The sequence below is a fragment of the Hyla sarda genome, chromosome 1 (genome assembly GCF_029499605.1).
Source record: "Hyla sarda isolate aHylSar1 chromosome 1, aHylSar1.hap1, whole genome shotgun sequence".
NCBI classification, from domain to species: Eukaryota; Metazoa; Chordata; class Amphibia; order Anura; family Hylidae; genus Hyla; species Hyla sarda.
In genome coordinates, this window is record NC_079189.1 from 357982001 (window position 1) to 357999201 (window position 17201).

Sequence of the window (17201 nt, forward strand, 5' to 3'; positions counted from 1 at the left end):
TGGAAGGTCTGGGATTGGCGTCCCATGTGGAGGCAGAAGGTGAGGCTATGAGATGGAATAGATGGTAAGGTTACAGTCAGGCAGGGCGGAGTAGAACAGGTTTAACTCCTCTGTTGCCGAGGTATTTGCAGATGGACGCTGATGATAACTGTGTGAATAGTGCCAGATTTCTAAACGCGTTTCGGGGTACTGGGAAACAAAGACCTCCGACCCCTTCCTCGGTAACAGAGGAGTTAAACCTGTTCTACTCCGCCCTGCCTGGCTGTAACCTTACCATCTATTCCATCTCATAGCCTCACCTTCTGGCTCCACGTGGGACGCTAATCCCAGACCTTCCATTGCTCCCGGAATACCATCACCAGCAGACCCGTTGTCGCACCCGAGCCAACTGACACTCCTGCCGGAGTGCCAGACTAGTGCCGTCTGTGCTAAGCCGGCAAGCGAACGAGGTCCCGAGCGCTGCAATTGCCGCTTGCTCCCCTGCCATCAGACCTCACGATACGCAACATCTATTTGCGCCCCCTTGCCAACGGGGCTGCTAAGGGAGATTTATCAATCTGTGCCCCCCTTCCACTCATTGGGGCACATGAGGATTATGAGGCTGCGACCCATCCACTACAACAGACCAAGCCAGAAGCAGTGGTGAGAGATACTCCGTATCATTCATTCATCAACTTTTTTATTAATTTTTTCATTGACTTTATGTTACAATATTCATACGTTTCTCACGGACTTATTTTTATATTGGTATTTTTATTTATTTTTTATCTGCAGATTTATGGACTTATTTAAATATTAATTCATACATTTTTTGATATCTCACTAGGGCCCAGTGAGATTTTCATTAGATTAATGCCAGTGTAATGTGATATTTTGCTACTATTTTATTTATATATATATTACATTTTATATCTGAATTAAAAGCTATTTTTGAATAAACGCTTTTACATCTATCTTTGTCCACACCATTATGCACCATTGTTGAGGTCCTAGAGGCATAAGCTATAGGTTTTTATTAATTTAAATTATTGTTGCCGGTGGGGTCCGGCCTTAGCTTTAACTGCCTCGGTCCTTCTGTTGTGAGCTGCACCTTATTTTTTAGATTTGTAAATTACTTCTATTAAAAAATCTTAATCCTTTCAGTACTTATGAGCTTCTGAAGTTAAGGTTGTTCTTTTCTGTCTAAGTAATCTCTGATGACACGTGTCTCGGGAAACGCCAAGTTTAGAAGCAAATTCCCATAGCAAACCTCTTCTAAACTGGGCGGTTCCCGAGACACGTGTCATCAGAGATTACTTAGACAGAAAAGAACAACCTAAACTTCAGACGCTCATAAGTACTGAAAGGATTAAGATTTTTTTATAGAAGTAATTTACAAATCCGTTTAACTTTCTGGAGCCAGTTGATATATAAAAAAAAAGTTTTTTCCTGGATAACCCCTTTAATTCAACAATACAATCAAACAAGCTTTTGATTGTTCTATTATATTGACAGGTACGTTTTAAATAGTGCAGTGTATTATGCCTGCCTGTACGTATCCTACTGACAGGAAGCCTATTAGACCCTGTGTCTCTGGTGTTTTCGAATATAAGTTTAACTTCCTATTTGTAAGTTAATATTTTTTTGTGATTGAAAGAGAATGCAAACTAAATAGCTGGTCCTTTTCTAAGGTTAGAAGTGGATACAATAATGTTGAGTCTATACCATGCTGTGTCAGTTAAATACATGAATAGTAGCTATACAAATCCCCCAAACAGTTTAATACAATGCCCTGATCTGGAGGCTTTTCCACATTACATAGATGGGATATATATGTGTGCACTTTTCAGCTGACAGCAGGACTAGCCTTATAGCAATTTTCAGACTCCATATGTAAATAAGAGTATTTTAATTACTGACAGCAAAATATAAGGTATAGCATAAAAGTTGTAAGGACACAGAATATTTCATATAATTGCTGTAATTGGAAATCTGTTATATTTAGTCTGTTCTAACAGAGAAATTAAATATTTAATTCTGGAACAGCATTTTTAAAGGTGAATTCTAGCATAATAAAAATGTTGATATGGTGCTGGAGATATTGTAAAAAACAAAACCAAAAACTATTCACTGTCATCTAACCTAGACCTCTGCAGCTCCAGGGATTGCTGGTCCTCTGATGCTCCGATCTTCTGCCTGCTGCACAGTAAATCACTGTGGGACACTACTGGAGCCAGGGACTGGAAGTCCCTTGAACGGGAGCTGCCAAATACCCTTGTAGGGTCACACATAGCACATACACAGCGTGAAATCGGCTGCACAACAGGAATTAGGCAGCGTAGTCTCCTGTGAGCATACACACAGGGATACTCAAGGGAAGCCCTGTGTGTGCATTGAGGTTTGGATGTGGGCCCACGTGTCACGTTGGTGGGCTGGGCCAGCCTCCAAATACTACTGCACACACAGGAGAACACGCAGCATATTTCCTGCTGTGCAGCGGATTTCGCACAGTGTGAAATACAATGCGTATATACTATGTGTGACTCTACCGCTTAAGCATTATTTATAAAACCCTGGGAAACTCCATTAGGATAGACTGTACCTTTATTTTTCTAATTCTAGTTACGTAAGGATTACCTTGCATATCTGGGTGGCATATTGCAAAAGTTTTTTAAAGTCCAGCCTTTCCTTGTTCTTTTGCAGATAGTCTCTTAAACTTCCATACGGTAAATACTCCATTATCAATCTCAGATTTCGACGTCCTTCAAATTACAATGTTAAAATGTGTTAAAAGTGAAACACAAGGTCAATTTGGTTACTCATGATGAACTTAAACAATAAAGGAAAAGTAGAGCTATTATTTTATACTATCCAGGTTTTATTATCTGAATGCTTTCTCCAGGGAGGCCACTGTACACATTAGATGGTTAGTCGGTCAAACTGAAAAAGGTGGTTTTGGCTGAAACATATCTAATGTGTGTGTTGTCAGTTGTTATATTCGTAAACAAAACAATTTAAGAGATATTTCAATAAAAACCACACCAAAGGCTTGTTCCTACATGTATGTGATCTGGCTCAGTTTCCCCCTGGCATGCTAGTAAAAACACCAGGGAGGGGGGGGGGGAGTTGGGTCACTCTCCTGGCATTCAACATGTCAGCAGTAGGGCTTGATAAGTCCAGATGTTGGATACCAATAGTTTGAAAAGGCTGGATGGCAACTGCTGCATTTTTGCATCAGATATTGTGGACTTTTGAATTAAAAACTGAGCCTGGTACTCTGGGCATATGTGAACCCAGCCTAAGATATTTTTGTTCTACAAGTCTATTTTATCTTCTTATTGTCTTTAATACCTTTGCAATCCCTATACCATATTTATCATTGCTCTTCCTAACATTTTAATCATTTGGGTCAGTATGCATTAAATAATGTGTTTAATAAACAAAACTTACACATACTTTTAAATGGCTAGCCACAGCCAATAGGAATTTACTGATTGTAAGATCGTCCAGCATGTCCACAACATTAACTGGAAATAAAGATATCATTGGTGAAATATAAACAAACCTTGCTTCTTCCATGGACTCACCTGCACTGTAACACACTCCCTTGTATTTTACGATGTTTTCATGCTGAAGGGATTTCAGAATTTCAATCTCCCTTTCAAAATCTCTCAAGTACTCTTCAGTGCTATGCTGGAGCTTTTTAACGGCTACAACTTCACCAGTGTTATCTTGCAATGGATCGTATCGGCACAGTTCAACACTTCCAAAGTTGCCCTGAAAAAGTTAACACAGATATTATCCATTTGCCTCTTCACCTGCATTGTTTTATTTTAACAAATCCAATAAGAAAATGAAAGATTGTGAAGTCAGATCATATAGATAGTCGAACCTTTCTACAACAAGCATCCATGATTTATTTTTTGCATTTGGCAATTTTTTTTAAATGATTTTTTCAGCAGTTTTTGGGGCTAAACAAAAGCTATTGGCCACAAATGCTTAATATACCGTAATTGAGAATGTTTTTGGCATATTTATATCTCAAAATACAGGAGTACTTTGGCATAAAATCATCCCAAATATCATCAATGGCACTTAATGTTAGGTCCGTAACAATCACGGACATAAAATTCGACTGTGTGGGAACTGGGATATATGTTTGAACATAGGCTTAGTGTTTGAACAAACCAGCAGGGCTGAAGCTATCATAATCCAAATCTATAAAGAACAAAGGGGGAGATTTATCAAAACCTGTGTAGCGGAAGAGTGGTGCAGTTGCCCATAGCAGCCAATCAGATTGCTTGTTTTATAAATAAAATAAAAAAGCCTAAGCCTCTAAAATTGGTTGCTATGGGCAACTGCACCACTCCTCTACACAGATGCTGATAGATCTCCCTCCAGATATTTACCTTGCCAAGTTGCTGCAGGAATTTAAGATGCCTTTCCTCGAAATGTGTTGGATCTCGGTCTTCAAATCCTCCAGAAAAGCCAAATGCTCCAACCCTCATATTAGGAAGTAAATCACTTTCTGCCAGTAGTTCATAGTCTGGAGAAAACAGCATAGTAACCATATCATATAATTGTCACACACAAAGACTAAATAACTCAACTGGCATAGTGAAGGGACTAAGAAAATAGTGCATCTTCTCAACAGTCCAGCCAATCCATAGGTTTACATCAAAGAATTCCTACCTGGAGTGAATAGGCTGTTAAGTTCTCTTATAACTGCTCGAAATGATGGCCTGAAATCTGGCTCATAGTCCATGCAACTGTTTATGAGATTTGCAAGCTCAATCCATTTTGGTGTGGGTAGTTGATGTCGATCTTCATAAAACTGCAATTTCTAGAATACAATTAAAACACAAAATAATTATGAAGTGCCATATCAAATTCTTAAAAGGGTAGTCCCATCTCACATATTTATGGCATATCCACAAGATGGGTTAAATGATCAAAGACCAAATTGATTGGTTTTCAAATCAGTACCCTGTGCACACAGCTGTTAGCAATAGTTTAGGCATTGGGACTGTACAATGAATAGTACAGCAATTTTTCAATAGCAAGAGTGCAGCTGTAAAACTCTTATCACTAGAGATGAGCGAACTTACAGTAAATTCGATTCGTCACGAACTTCTCGGCTCGGCGGTTGCTGACTTTTCCTGCATAAATTAGTTCAGCTTTCCGATGCTCCCGTGGGCTGGAAAAGGTGGATACAGTCCTAGGAGACTCTTTCCTAGGACTGTATCCACCTTTTCCAGCCCACCGGAGCACCGGAAAGCTGAACTAATTTATGCAGGAAAAGTCAGCAACCGCCGAGCTGAGAAGTTCGTGACAAATCGAATTTACTGTAAATTCGCTCATCTCTACTTATCACCTAAACGTTTTTAATTTTTTTTATATTAGGCCTGGGGGTAGTGTAAAAATAAAAAAAGAAGTGATACTCACCTACCCCAATTAACCATAGCTGCCGCACCGATGCTCCCAATTTCTGCTTGTCATAGCTTCTTCCTGGAACTGATCTGCAATCACTGGCTGCAGAGGTGTCCTGCTTCAGTCAGTGATTGGCTAAGTAGGCAGCTCTTGCGATGAACACTGGAACCAGAAAGAAGTGGTGACAAGTAGAGCCCAGGAGCATTGGAGCTGCAGGAGATCAGGGTCAGTAAGTATCAATTCATTATTACTTTTATGATCTCAGACAATCCCTTTCAGGAAAATACAATGGAGACTGTATAAATTCTCATAGCACAATTTCCTTTTAATTTCATTTTACACATAAGTAGGTTGAAAAAGACAAGGGTCCATCAGGTTCAACCTATTACACTACTGTGTGGCTTCAAAGGAAAACAAGAAATATTTATGAAAGAGATGCTAATTACTCCATACGGGGGGAAAACTTTACTCCTGACTCAAAAACCCTGGATAAATTAACAGAATCCAGATCCCTCTGTAATCTGAGAAATGAATAAACCATCAATACGTCATGTGGCAGACAGGTATGTTATGTTTTGCTATTATCAATTCACTTCTGCATATCCAATTTATTAACTGCAACAAAGGAAAAAAGTTAACTATCCATCATAAAGCTATGACTTACTCTTTGTGAATCCAGTGCACTAAGCGGTTTATCACCACCACTGCATATTTCCCATAAGGTGGTGCCAAAACTCCACTTGTCTACCATCGGGTTGAGAATTTTTGGATTGTCAAGGCACTCAGGAGCAACCCATGGAATCCTTTCCAAAAGAACTTAACAAGAAAACAGGAACAGTGAGATATATAGTTTCACACAGAGTGCTGGGTCAATTTCTCGCTTTCCATTTAAGTCTTTGTATACAGTGTACAGAATAAAATACTGCATAGGGTGGATCATTATAAATGAAAATTGTATATCACAAATCAAGCTGTAAAGTACTGTGGAGATTAAAAATAACCCAAGCTACAATCTTATTATACCCTGAGATGGTCATAGACACACAACACAAATACTTATAAATATATAATAAATAGGCATAGGTCTGTAGTCAGATTTGGAGTTCTGGAATTAATATAAAAGTTTTTATATTGCAAAGCGTGCAAAACCTACTGTAATTTCTGTTACAGCAATATCAATCACATACTTTTTCTTTTCCTCACATTTTCAAAGGTCCCTTGTGCTGCTTTAAAAATATGAGTTTATTTTTGAACAACTTTTGTTTTAATTTTCCATTGCAAAATTGTCTGCGTTAGGTGCCAAATTGTAAATCTCTGAAAATTCCAGTGGGAACAAGCTAATCCCAAGTAATATTCCATGATTAAACTATTATTGCTCAGACAAGTGACAACTGTGTGGATGAAACATGTCTGAAGGCAAAGACAAGAGGAAAATAGCTATAGATATCATTATTGATCACGGTGTCTAAAGGGGTTAATGGCAGACATCACTGTAAACGCAGTTCCAGCGCTCGCTTCACAGAATGTAAACCTGCTGCAATGTACATGTACATCGCTGTGCGCCAATTACCAGGGCACAGCAACTTACATGCATGTCCTCTAGGAGTCAAATGTGAATGCAGGTGCAGTGACTGTAGTCAGTTACAATCTGGCCTGCAATTTTTGCCAAATAATATTTATATTTCAATAATTTAGTAAATAACACTTTTTTCCAAAAAGCTGAAAAAAAAGAAAACAAAACCCTTTTTGTGATTTTCACACTAGCAAACAAATTTTTTAATGTAAAATCACCGCACCCACAAAGCTGACGTGCATAGTGTAAACCTGGGATCATTCTAATGTAAAACCCAAAATTTTGACACGAAAATGTTTTGAATATTTCCCCCATTACGGTTTCAATTAAAACCTATTACATCAGTTCTATGCAACATAGGAGTGGACAAGGCCCTGGCTATCTAATGGCCTGTTCACTAGCCCTAAATTCTTAAGTCTTTGTTGATACCATACTCAAAAAGACAATGTTTTCTCCCCAGTGCATTATTTTACATTCTGAAACATTGAACTGCAGCTTTCTATGTTTTGACTTAATGGCCCTTATTTACTAAGAGTGTTGTGTAGGTTTCTTTGTGGGTTTTAATCCGCTACAATTTTTTCCACGGTATTTACTAAGGTTTCCCTACATTTTTCACTTTTCCCTACATTTTGCTTTTTTTTTTTTTTTTTTTTTAACACATGCTCTGATCTGTGGGATTTTCCTCAGCTGAAATCCACCACATTTTCTGTGGAAACCTTAGTAAATATGTTGTTTTTTTTGTGAAAATGTCGGGAACACTCCCCTTGTTGGTGAACACGCCCCCTTTGCCTGATGGTCACGCCCTTTTTGGGTTTTCTTCTGGCGCAAACAGAATTTCTGGCACAATGCACCAGAATCTGGTGCACAATCCGATAAAACTTGTCGGGTTTGCAATAGTAAATGTGGGCCAATGTGGTATAAAAAGATAAAAATATCTGGGTTGATGTCTCTATTGAAGGTTCAATTCAAAATATTGGACAAAATAGCACAAGATGCTGTGCTATTTTGTCCAGTGAAATGACCTGTGACACCATTTCCAGAAACCCAACCGACCCATTAAAGACAATAGGGTCCATAGAGATTAACCCCTTAAGGACCAGGCCATTTTACACCTTAGGACCAGAGCGTTTTTTGAACATCTGACCACTGTCATTTTAAACATGAATAACTCTGGAATGCTTTTAGTTATCATTCTGATTCAGAGATTGTTTTTTCGTGACATATTCTACTTTAACATAGTGGTAAAATGTTGTGGTAAGTTGCATCCTTTCTTGGTGAAAAATCCCCAAATTTGATGAAAAATTAGAAAATTTTGCATTTTTCTAACTTTGAAGCTCTCTGCTTGTAAGGAAAATGGATATTCCCAAAAAAAATGTATTATTCACATATACAATATGTCTACTTTATGTTTGAATCATAAAATTGACATGTTTTTACTTTTGGAAGACATCAGAGGGCTTCAAAATTCAGCAGCAATTTTCCAATTTGTCACAAAATTTTCAAATTCACTATTTTTCAGGGACCAGTTCAGGTTTGAAGTGGATTTGAAGGGTCTTCATCTTAGAAATACCCCACAAATGACCCCATTATAAAAACTGCACCCCCAAAGTATTCAAAATGACATTCAGTCAGCGTTTTAACCCTTTAGGTGTTTCACAGGAATAGCAGCACAGTGAAGGAGAAAATTTACAATCTTGATTTTTTTAATTTAAAAGGAGAAAATGTATACTTATATTTGTAGCCCAATTTCTCTCGAGTAAGCACATACCTCATATGTCTATGTAAAGTTTTTGGCGGGTGCAGTAGAGGGCTCAGAAGCGAAGGAGCGACAAGGGGATTTTGGAGAGTATGTTTTTCTGAAATGGTTTTTGGGGGGAATGTTGCATTTAGGAAGCCCCTATGGTGCCAGAACAGCAAAAAAAAAAACAAAAAAAAAAAACAATATGCCATACCATTTTGGAAACTAGACCCCTTGAGGAACGTAACAAGGAATTAAGTGAGCCTTAATACCCCACGGGGGTTTCACAACTTTTGCATATGTAAAAAAAAAAAGGTTTTCACTAAAATGGGTTTCCCCCCAAATTTCACATTTTTGCAAGGGTTAATAGCAGAAAATACCCCCCAAAATTTGTAACCCCATCTCTTCTGAGTATGGAGGTACCCCATAAGTTGACCTGAAGTGCACTACGGGCAAACTACAATGCTCAGAAGAGAAGGAGTCATATTTGGCTTTTTGAGAGCAAATTTTGTTCGGGGGGCATGTCGCATTTAGGAAGCCCCTATGGTGCCAGTACAGAAAAATAAAACCCACATGGCATACCATTTTGGAAACTAGACCCCTTGAGGAACGTAACAAGGGGTACAGTGAGCATTTACCCCCCACTGGTGTCTGTAAGATCTTTGGAACAGTGGGCTGTACAAAATTTTTAATTTGCACAGCCCACTGTTCCAAAGATCTGTCAGACACCAGTGGGGGGTAAATTCTCACTGCACCCCTCATTACATTCCGTGAGGGGTGTAGTTTCCAAAATGGGGTCACATGTGGGGTTTTGTTTTTTTTTGCGTTTGTCAAAACCGCTGTAACAATCAGCCACCCCTGTGCAAATCACCTCAAATGTACATGGTGCACTCTCCCTTCTGGGCCTTGTTGTGCGCCCCCAGAGCACTTTGCGCCCACATATGGGGTATCTCTGTAGTCAGGAGAAACTGCATTACAAATTTTGGGGGGCTTTTTTCCCTTTTACCTCTTGTCAAAATGAAAAGAAAACTTTTTTTTTTTAGACCCCAACTTCACCTTTTCATAAGGGGTGAAAGGAGAAAAAGCCCCCCAAAATTTGTTAGGCAATTTCTCCCGAGTACGGCGATACCCCATATGTGGCCCCAAACTGTTGCCTTGAAATACGACAGGGCTCCGAAGTGAGAGCGCCATGTGCATTTGAGGCCTGAATTAGGGATTTGCATAGGGGTGGACATAAGGGTATTCTACGCCAGTGATTCCCAAACAGGGTGCCTCCAGCTGTTGCAAAACTCCCAGCATGCTTGGACAGTCAACGGCTGTCTGGCAATACTGGGAGTTGTTGTTTTGCAACAGCTGGAGGCTCCATTTTGGAAACAGTGGCGTACCAGATGTTTTTCATTTTTATTGAGGAGGGGAGGGTGTGTGTGTAGGGGTATGTGTATATGTAGTGTTTTTATTGCTTTTTATTTTATTTTGTGTTAGTGTAGTGTTTTTAGGGTACAATCACATGGGCGGGGGATTACAGCGAGTTTCCCGCTGCGAGTTTGAGCTGCCGCGCAAAATTTGCTGCATCGCAAACTTGCAGTCTGATACTCACTGTAAGCCCCCTGCCCATGTGAATGACCTCAAGCTGTTGCAAAACTACAACTCCCAGCATGCACAGTCTATCAGTGCATGCTGGTAGTTATAGTTTTGCAACAGCTGGAGGCACACAGGTTGGGAAACACTGAGTTAGGAAACAGACAATGTTTCCCAACCATTGTGCCTCCAGTTGTTGCAAAACCACTACTCCCAAACATTCTCAGGCATGCTGGAAGTAGTAGTTCGGCAACATCTTTAGAGCCAGATGTTGCCGAACTACAACTCCCAGCATGCTTGGAGTTGTAGTTTTGCAACATCTGGAGGACTACAGTTTGCAGACCACTAATACAGTGGTTCCCAATCTGTGCCCTTCCAGATGTTGCAAAACTACAACTCCCAGTATGCCAAAACTGTCCAGGCATGCTGGGAGTTGTAGTTCTGCAACATCTGAAGGGCCAGATGTTACAGAACTACAACTCCCAGCATGCCTGGACAGTAAGGGCATGCTGAGGATGTGTAGTTTTGCAACATCTGCAAGGGCACTGTGGTCCCAAAACTGTGGACCTCCAGATGTTGCAAAACTGCAACTCCCAGCATGCCCAGATGCCAAGGGCTGTCTGGGCATGCTGGGAGTTGTAATGTAAGGGGACCAGATGGAGCAGTCCAGATCGCTTTACAGCGGTCTGGACTGCTGCAAAGGTCCCGCAACACCGCGAAGATCAACTCACCTGTTGCCACCGCTGCCATCTCTGCCGCCGGGACTAGGGTCTTCAGGGACGAGGTAAGTACCGGGGCCGGGCCCCAGCACTCCCCCGTCCCCCGCCGCGTCCTCCGGTCTTCCTCCCGTTCTCCCCGGACTTCCAGGGGCCGGGCAGGGCAGGAGGAAGTAACCGCCCCCCCCCCCCCTGCGATTGGTCGGTTAGCTAACCGAAGAATCACAGGGGATAGGAGGAGGTGGCAGGCTTGCCACCTCGCTCCTATACTTCAGCATGGTCCTGGCTGTCTGTAACAACCGGGATCATGCAAAATTACCGGGCGGTCGAGTCCCAGAGACCTGATCAGCCCGGTATCGCCGCAGATCACTGTTGTGATTTCAGCAACGATTTGCGGCGATCGCAGACATGGGGGGCCTACATGGCCCCCCTCGGCGTTTGCCTTGGATGCCTGCTGAACGATTTCAGCAGGCATCCGGTTCCGATCTCTGCCCGGCAAGCGGCGGAGACCGGAATGACTCAGGACGTATGCATACGTCCTTGGTCCTTAAGTACCAGGGTCCCAAGACGTATGCATACGTCTTGGGTCCTGAACAGGTTAAAGGGGTACTCCACTGGGAAAAAAAAATTTTTAAATGAACTGGTGCCAGAAAGTTAAACAGATTAGTAAATTACTTCTATTTAAAAATCTTAATCCTTCCAGTGTTTTTCAGATGCTATATTTTCCACAGGAAGTTCTTTTCTTTTTGAATTTCCTTTCTGTCTGACCACAGTGCTCTCTACTGACACCTTTGTCCATTTTAGGAACTGTCCAGAGCAGGTAGGTTTGCTATGGGGATTTGCTTGTAAAATGGACAGAGGTGTCAGTAGAGAGCACTGTGGTCAGACAGAAAGACAATTCAAAAAGAGAAGAGCTTCCTGTGGAAAATATAGCAGCTGATAAGTACTGGAAGGATTACGATTTTTAAATAGAAGCAATTTACAAATCTGTTTAACTTTCTGGCAACAGTTGATAAAAAAAAAAAAAAAAAAATGTTTTCCGGTGGAGTACCTCTTTAAGCAGCACAGAGAAAAGCCTTAGCCAACAGGCTGAAGTATCAAGCCCCCTCCACTTCATTATACTATAGTATATATATCTTAGGTAGAGGGACCGTTCAGGTGGGGAAGAGTATGCACTTGTTTATGTATGCTGGGTAACATTGTATTGTATTCCTAGGTGCACTGTCATCTGTAGAATATTCTCAGTAACTTTTGCTAAGTAAAGGTCTCATTCTTTGTACATAGCATGTAATGTGGTTTCTTTACATATTATTAAGAGGATGACAATAAAAGGTCAGACAAAGATATAAGTGTAAGCTAAGAAGGAAGGGGAAAAAGGCATCCCATTCTCTCCTTGTACATCGGCTTTCAATCAGGAGAGAACCATTATCTCTGGATGGCAAATATTTTTTCATTTTACAGTCTACAAGTTCTTAATCATTAGATGGTCAATTATCCTCTTACTATTACTGCGTTAGAGGTCAAGAAACTTGGCCTGTAGTTATTAGGTTCCCTTCTTGTGAGTTAGTATAACATTGGTCATTCTCCATTTATCAGGAATATATCCTGTTAAAAGGCCCAATCAGCCAATCACTGGCCGAGGCAGAACATCATTATGACGAGGGATTTGCTAAGCAGCAGTATGACACATTGGGCCCGAGTGCTTCCCAGGCCCAATACATCACACCGCATCAGGTACAGGAGCAGGACACAGAAGGCACTGTGGGAGAACTGGAGGTCAGTGTATATAATACACAATGGGCAGAGTTTACAACCACCCCCCTCCAGCCGGATAAACAGTTTAAGAACTCTGGGCTGGATATGTCTGGACCTATTGACTTACTTAAAACAGCAACTTCTAGAAAAAACACCAGCTTGAACCCTTGCAACTTGAGGTAGTGACATGTCCAACCATATTGGCCCGAATTTATCAAACTGTGTGAGAAAAAGTAGAGGGATTTTCCCACAGCAACCAATCACAGCTCAGCTTTCACTTTACCAGAGAAAGTTAGCTGAGCTGTGAATGGTAGCTGTAGAAAAATCACTTTTTCTCTCACACATTTTGATCTGGGCCATTATGATTTTGAAAGCCACCAACAGCAACTACTCAAATGGTCAGCGACTGCCCTGTCCCCATCATTGTGGGAATTATAAAAATTTCAAATATTTTTTTTTTCCAATTTTGTCCCACAAATAATAATTTTTGGGTTTTGCTGAAGATTTTGTAGTAAAATGTCTGATATCATTACAAAGTAAAATTGGTAGCACATAAAACAAGCCTCATACGGGTCTGTAGGTGGAAAACTGAAAGAGTTATAATTTTTAGAAAGTGAGGAGGAAAAAAAAACCTTAACCCCTTAAGGACCATGCCCATTTTCACCTTAAGGACCAGAACATTTTTTCCACATCTGACCACTGTCACTTTAAGCATTAATAACTCTAAGATGCTTTTACTTATGAATTTGATTCAGAAACAGTTTTTTCGTCACATATTCTACTTTAACAAAGTGGTAAATTTCCGTTGATCCTTTGTATCATTTCTTGGTAAAAAATTCCAAAATTTCATGAAGAATTTGAAAATTTTGAATTTTTCAAACTTTGAAGCTCTCTGCTTGTAAGGAAAATAGACATTCCAAATAAATTATATATTGATTCACATATACAATATGTCTACTTCATGCTTCCATCATAAAGTTAACATGTTTTTACTTTTGGAAGACATCAGAGGGCTTCAAAGTATAGCAGCAATTTTCAAATTTTTCACGGAATTTAAAAAAATCAGAATTTTTCACGGACCAGTTAAGTTTTGAAGTGGATTTGAAGGGCCTTCATATTAGAAATACCTCATAAATGACCCCATTATAAAAACTGCACCCCTCAAAGTATTCAAAATGACATTCAGAAAGTGTGTTAACCCTTTAGGTGTTTCACAGGAAAAACAGCAAAGTGAAGGAGAAAATTAAAAAATCTTCATTTTTTTTTTACACTCGCATGTTCTTGTAGACCCAATTTTTGCATTTTTACAAGGGGTAATAGGAGAAAAAGCCCCCCAAAATCTGTAACCCAATTTATCTCGAGTAAGGAAATACCTCATATGTGGATGTAAAATGCTCTGTGGGTGGGATTTTGAAGAGTGAATCTTGCTGAAATGGTTTTTGGGGGGCATGTGGCATTTAGGAAGCCAGAACAGCACAACAAAAACAAAAAACAAACAAACAAACACATGGCATACTATTTTGGAAACTACGCCCCTCAAGGAACATAACAAGGGGTCCAGTGAGCCTTAACACCTCACAGGAGTTTGACGACTTTTCGTTTAAGTCGGATGTGTAAATGGAAAAAAAACATTTCCACTTAAGTGCAGTTTTCCCCCCAAATTTACCATTTTTATAAAAAGGTAATGGGAGAAAATGGCCCTCCAAAATTTGTAACCTCATCTCTTCTGAGTATGGAAATACCCCATATTAGGACGTATAATGCTCAGTGGGTGAACTACAATGCTCAGAAGAGGAGGAGTCACATTTGGCTTTTGGAAAGCAAATTCTCCTGAATTGTTTTTTGGGGGGCATGTTGCATTTAGGAAGTCCCTATGGTAACAGAACAGCAAAAAAAAAAAAAAAAAAAACATGGCGTACTATTTTGGAAACTACACCCTTCAAGGAACGCAACAAGGTGTACAATGTGTAAATGAAAAAAAAACATTTTTCACTAAAATACAGTTTTTTTCCCCCAAATGTTAAATTTTTACAGGGGGTAATAGGAGAAAATGCCCCCCAAAATTTGTAACCCCATTTCTTCTGAGTATGGAAATACCACATGTGTGGATGTCAAGTGCTCTGCTGGCGCACTACAATGCTCAGAATGAAGGAGCGCCATTGGGATTTTGGAGAGAGAATTTGTTGTGAGGGACCATTTGTTGGAAGTCAGGGGCCATGTGCGTTTACAAAGCCCCCCGTGGTGTCAGAACAATGGAACCCCCCACATGTGACTCCATTTTGGAAACTACACCCCTCGCAGAATTTAATAAGGGGTGCAGTGAGTATAAGGGGGTGTATATGTACTGTTTTACTCTTTATTATGTGTTAGTGTAGTGTTTTTAGGATTTACGGCGAGTTTACCGCTAGCAGTTTGCGCTGCGGCGGAAAATTGTGTGACGTCACGCTCAGCCCCCTCAATGCAAGCCTATGGGAGGGGGCGTGACACACTGGGGCGGGGCCGTAACATCACAATGCTCTTGCCCCCATGATCGCCAGTAATCAGACCCGGAGCGAACATGTGACACAAGGGTGTACCTGTATCCCTACTGTGTGTTTCACTATTTTCATAAATCATTTAAATACTCCCTAAATACTCACCCAGTATATGACATAATAGCCGGCCTGGAGCAAAAGAACAACTATCGAGTAAACAAACTTACTTTCCCTTGGCAGAACAGCAACGCTGATTCCTGGATCACTGAGCTTAATGAAAGCAGGATTTCCTGTCTTCCTATCCTCTTCTCTGATCAGTAGAATGTTCTTCAGGCACACGTTACCATGTGCTAGATTTCGATCTTCCTAAAGTATGAGAAAGGAAGGAAGAGAAAAAGACAAAAATGGGACCACATACTTGTAGAAGTAATGTAAAGATAAGTTATGCACAACACTGCGTTTTGTCAGTTAACCACGTGAACGGACCAATTTATGGTTTATGTACATAAATTGCCAACAAGACTGACATAATCCCACGAAAACTAATTTTCTTTATTAGCTACAACAAACAATTGCGTACCTGTCATTTCAGGTGACTTTTCAGGATAAGTTGTCCTATGTGTACATGACAAGCACCACTATTTCTGGTACTTATATACCATGTAAATGATATTCTTGAAGCATATTTTTGCTCATCAGGCTTCATCTATAATTCGCAGTTCTTCCAGAGTTAGTGGGTGCAGCCTAATGTCTATGGGGTCTGCCATATACTGCACACACAGAGAAGGGGAGTCTGCACTTCTAAATCTCTGTGCACAGCCTAAATGGCGGCAGCCACAGCATGAACTGTTTGAACAGCTTTGGGTTAAGATCTCTTACATACAAAGCTCCCTGAGTCTCCCTAAGATGATTTCAGAGTGAAAGAGTCTACCAGGAAGGTGGTGTAAACTCTTATAATCGTTACCAAAAATCATTATTGGTTGCAAAGCTAAACCTAAATGATTGTTGGCTTACAAACTATAAAAGGAAGTCTGTCCGCAGTTTTGAGCCATCAGAACTGGTTGCGGCCCTATAACAGACATTGCTAACGCAGCTTGCATAACCAAAAATAAGTGGTTTAATGTCCTGGCTGTCGACTCTGGAAGAATCGATAAGGTGGGCTCTTTTAGTTCTTTGCATGAAGCTTTCTCAGCCCTCCTTGCAGCTAGGATTTACAGCACTAGCATCCAATCAGAAGAATGCTGGAACTGTCAATCATAGCTGAGAGGAGTGGCCAGGAAAGCTCTCAATACAGGCAGTTCAGTGTACAGAACTATAAGAGCTCACCTCCTCAAAGCTTCCCAAGGTGGCAGCCAGGATATTAAAGGTCTGTGTATTCCCCTTCCCAATGTCTGAACAGGGTTTTTAGCAGTTTTATTGGCTGACAGGCTCTCTTTAAAGTAGATTACAGCTACAATCAGATTTGTAGTGGTTTGTCAAGTTGTGACAGTAAATACAGTAGAGTAAAATCTCTCTTAGCAGACACCTCCCAATAGCGGACAGTTTTTTATTCCCCGACAGAGTCCCATAAGACAATGCATTTGCATCCTCTGAATATGGGATGATCCCAACAGCGGACATGGACACACCCAATAGCGGACGTGGACACTCTCAATAAGAGACAAAACACTCCCAATAGGGGACAACCAGGTTTATGTGCTGGCCCAACCTTGAACACAGGGCCGCCGGCAGGGGGGGTACAGCCAATACCTCAGTAAGAGGCCCCAAATCCCAGGGGGCCTGCTTCTGTACGTCTGCCAGCCACATCATTTGCCCCCCCCACCCCCACATGCCTTTTTATTCCCCTTTTATTACCCTCTGCGCAAATTCATCACCCCCTCTTTACCACCCCCTGTGCCATTTCTTTCCCCCTTTATCGCACCTGTGCCATCTCATTCCCCCTTTATCCCCCTGTGCCA

At 40.8% G+C, this 17201-nt stretch overlaps 1 protein-coding gene across 6 annotated transcripts in view; it reads right to left on the reverse strand.

Annotated features, from left to right (window-relative positions):
* The window catches only part of JAK2 (Janus kinase 2), a 274729-nt gene that overhangs the window by 22951 nt on the left and 234577 nt on the right, over nt 1–17201 (reverse strand). For all 6 annotated transcript variants that reach the window (XR_008844274.1, XM_056522184.1, XM_056522199.1 and 3 more), the window contains 6 exons: nt 15471–15609; nt 6074–6225; nt 4672–4822; nt 4389–4525; nt 3567–3756; nt 2617–2741 (listed from right to left, as the gene is read on the reverse strand). Coding sequence is in view for 5 of the 6 variants with exons in the window: in XM_056522184.1 (XP_056378159.1) it covers nt 2617–2741; nt 3567–3756; nt 4389–4525; nt 4672–4822; nt 6074–6225; nt 15471–15609 (894 nt within the window). In the remaining variant the exon portion in view is untranslated. The remainder of the gene's footprint in view (nt 1–2616; nt 2742–3566; nt 3757–4388; nt 4526–4671; nt 4823–6073; nt 6226–15470; nt 15610–17201) is intronic.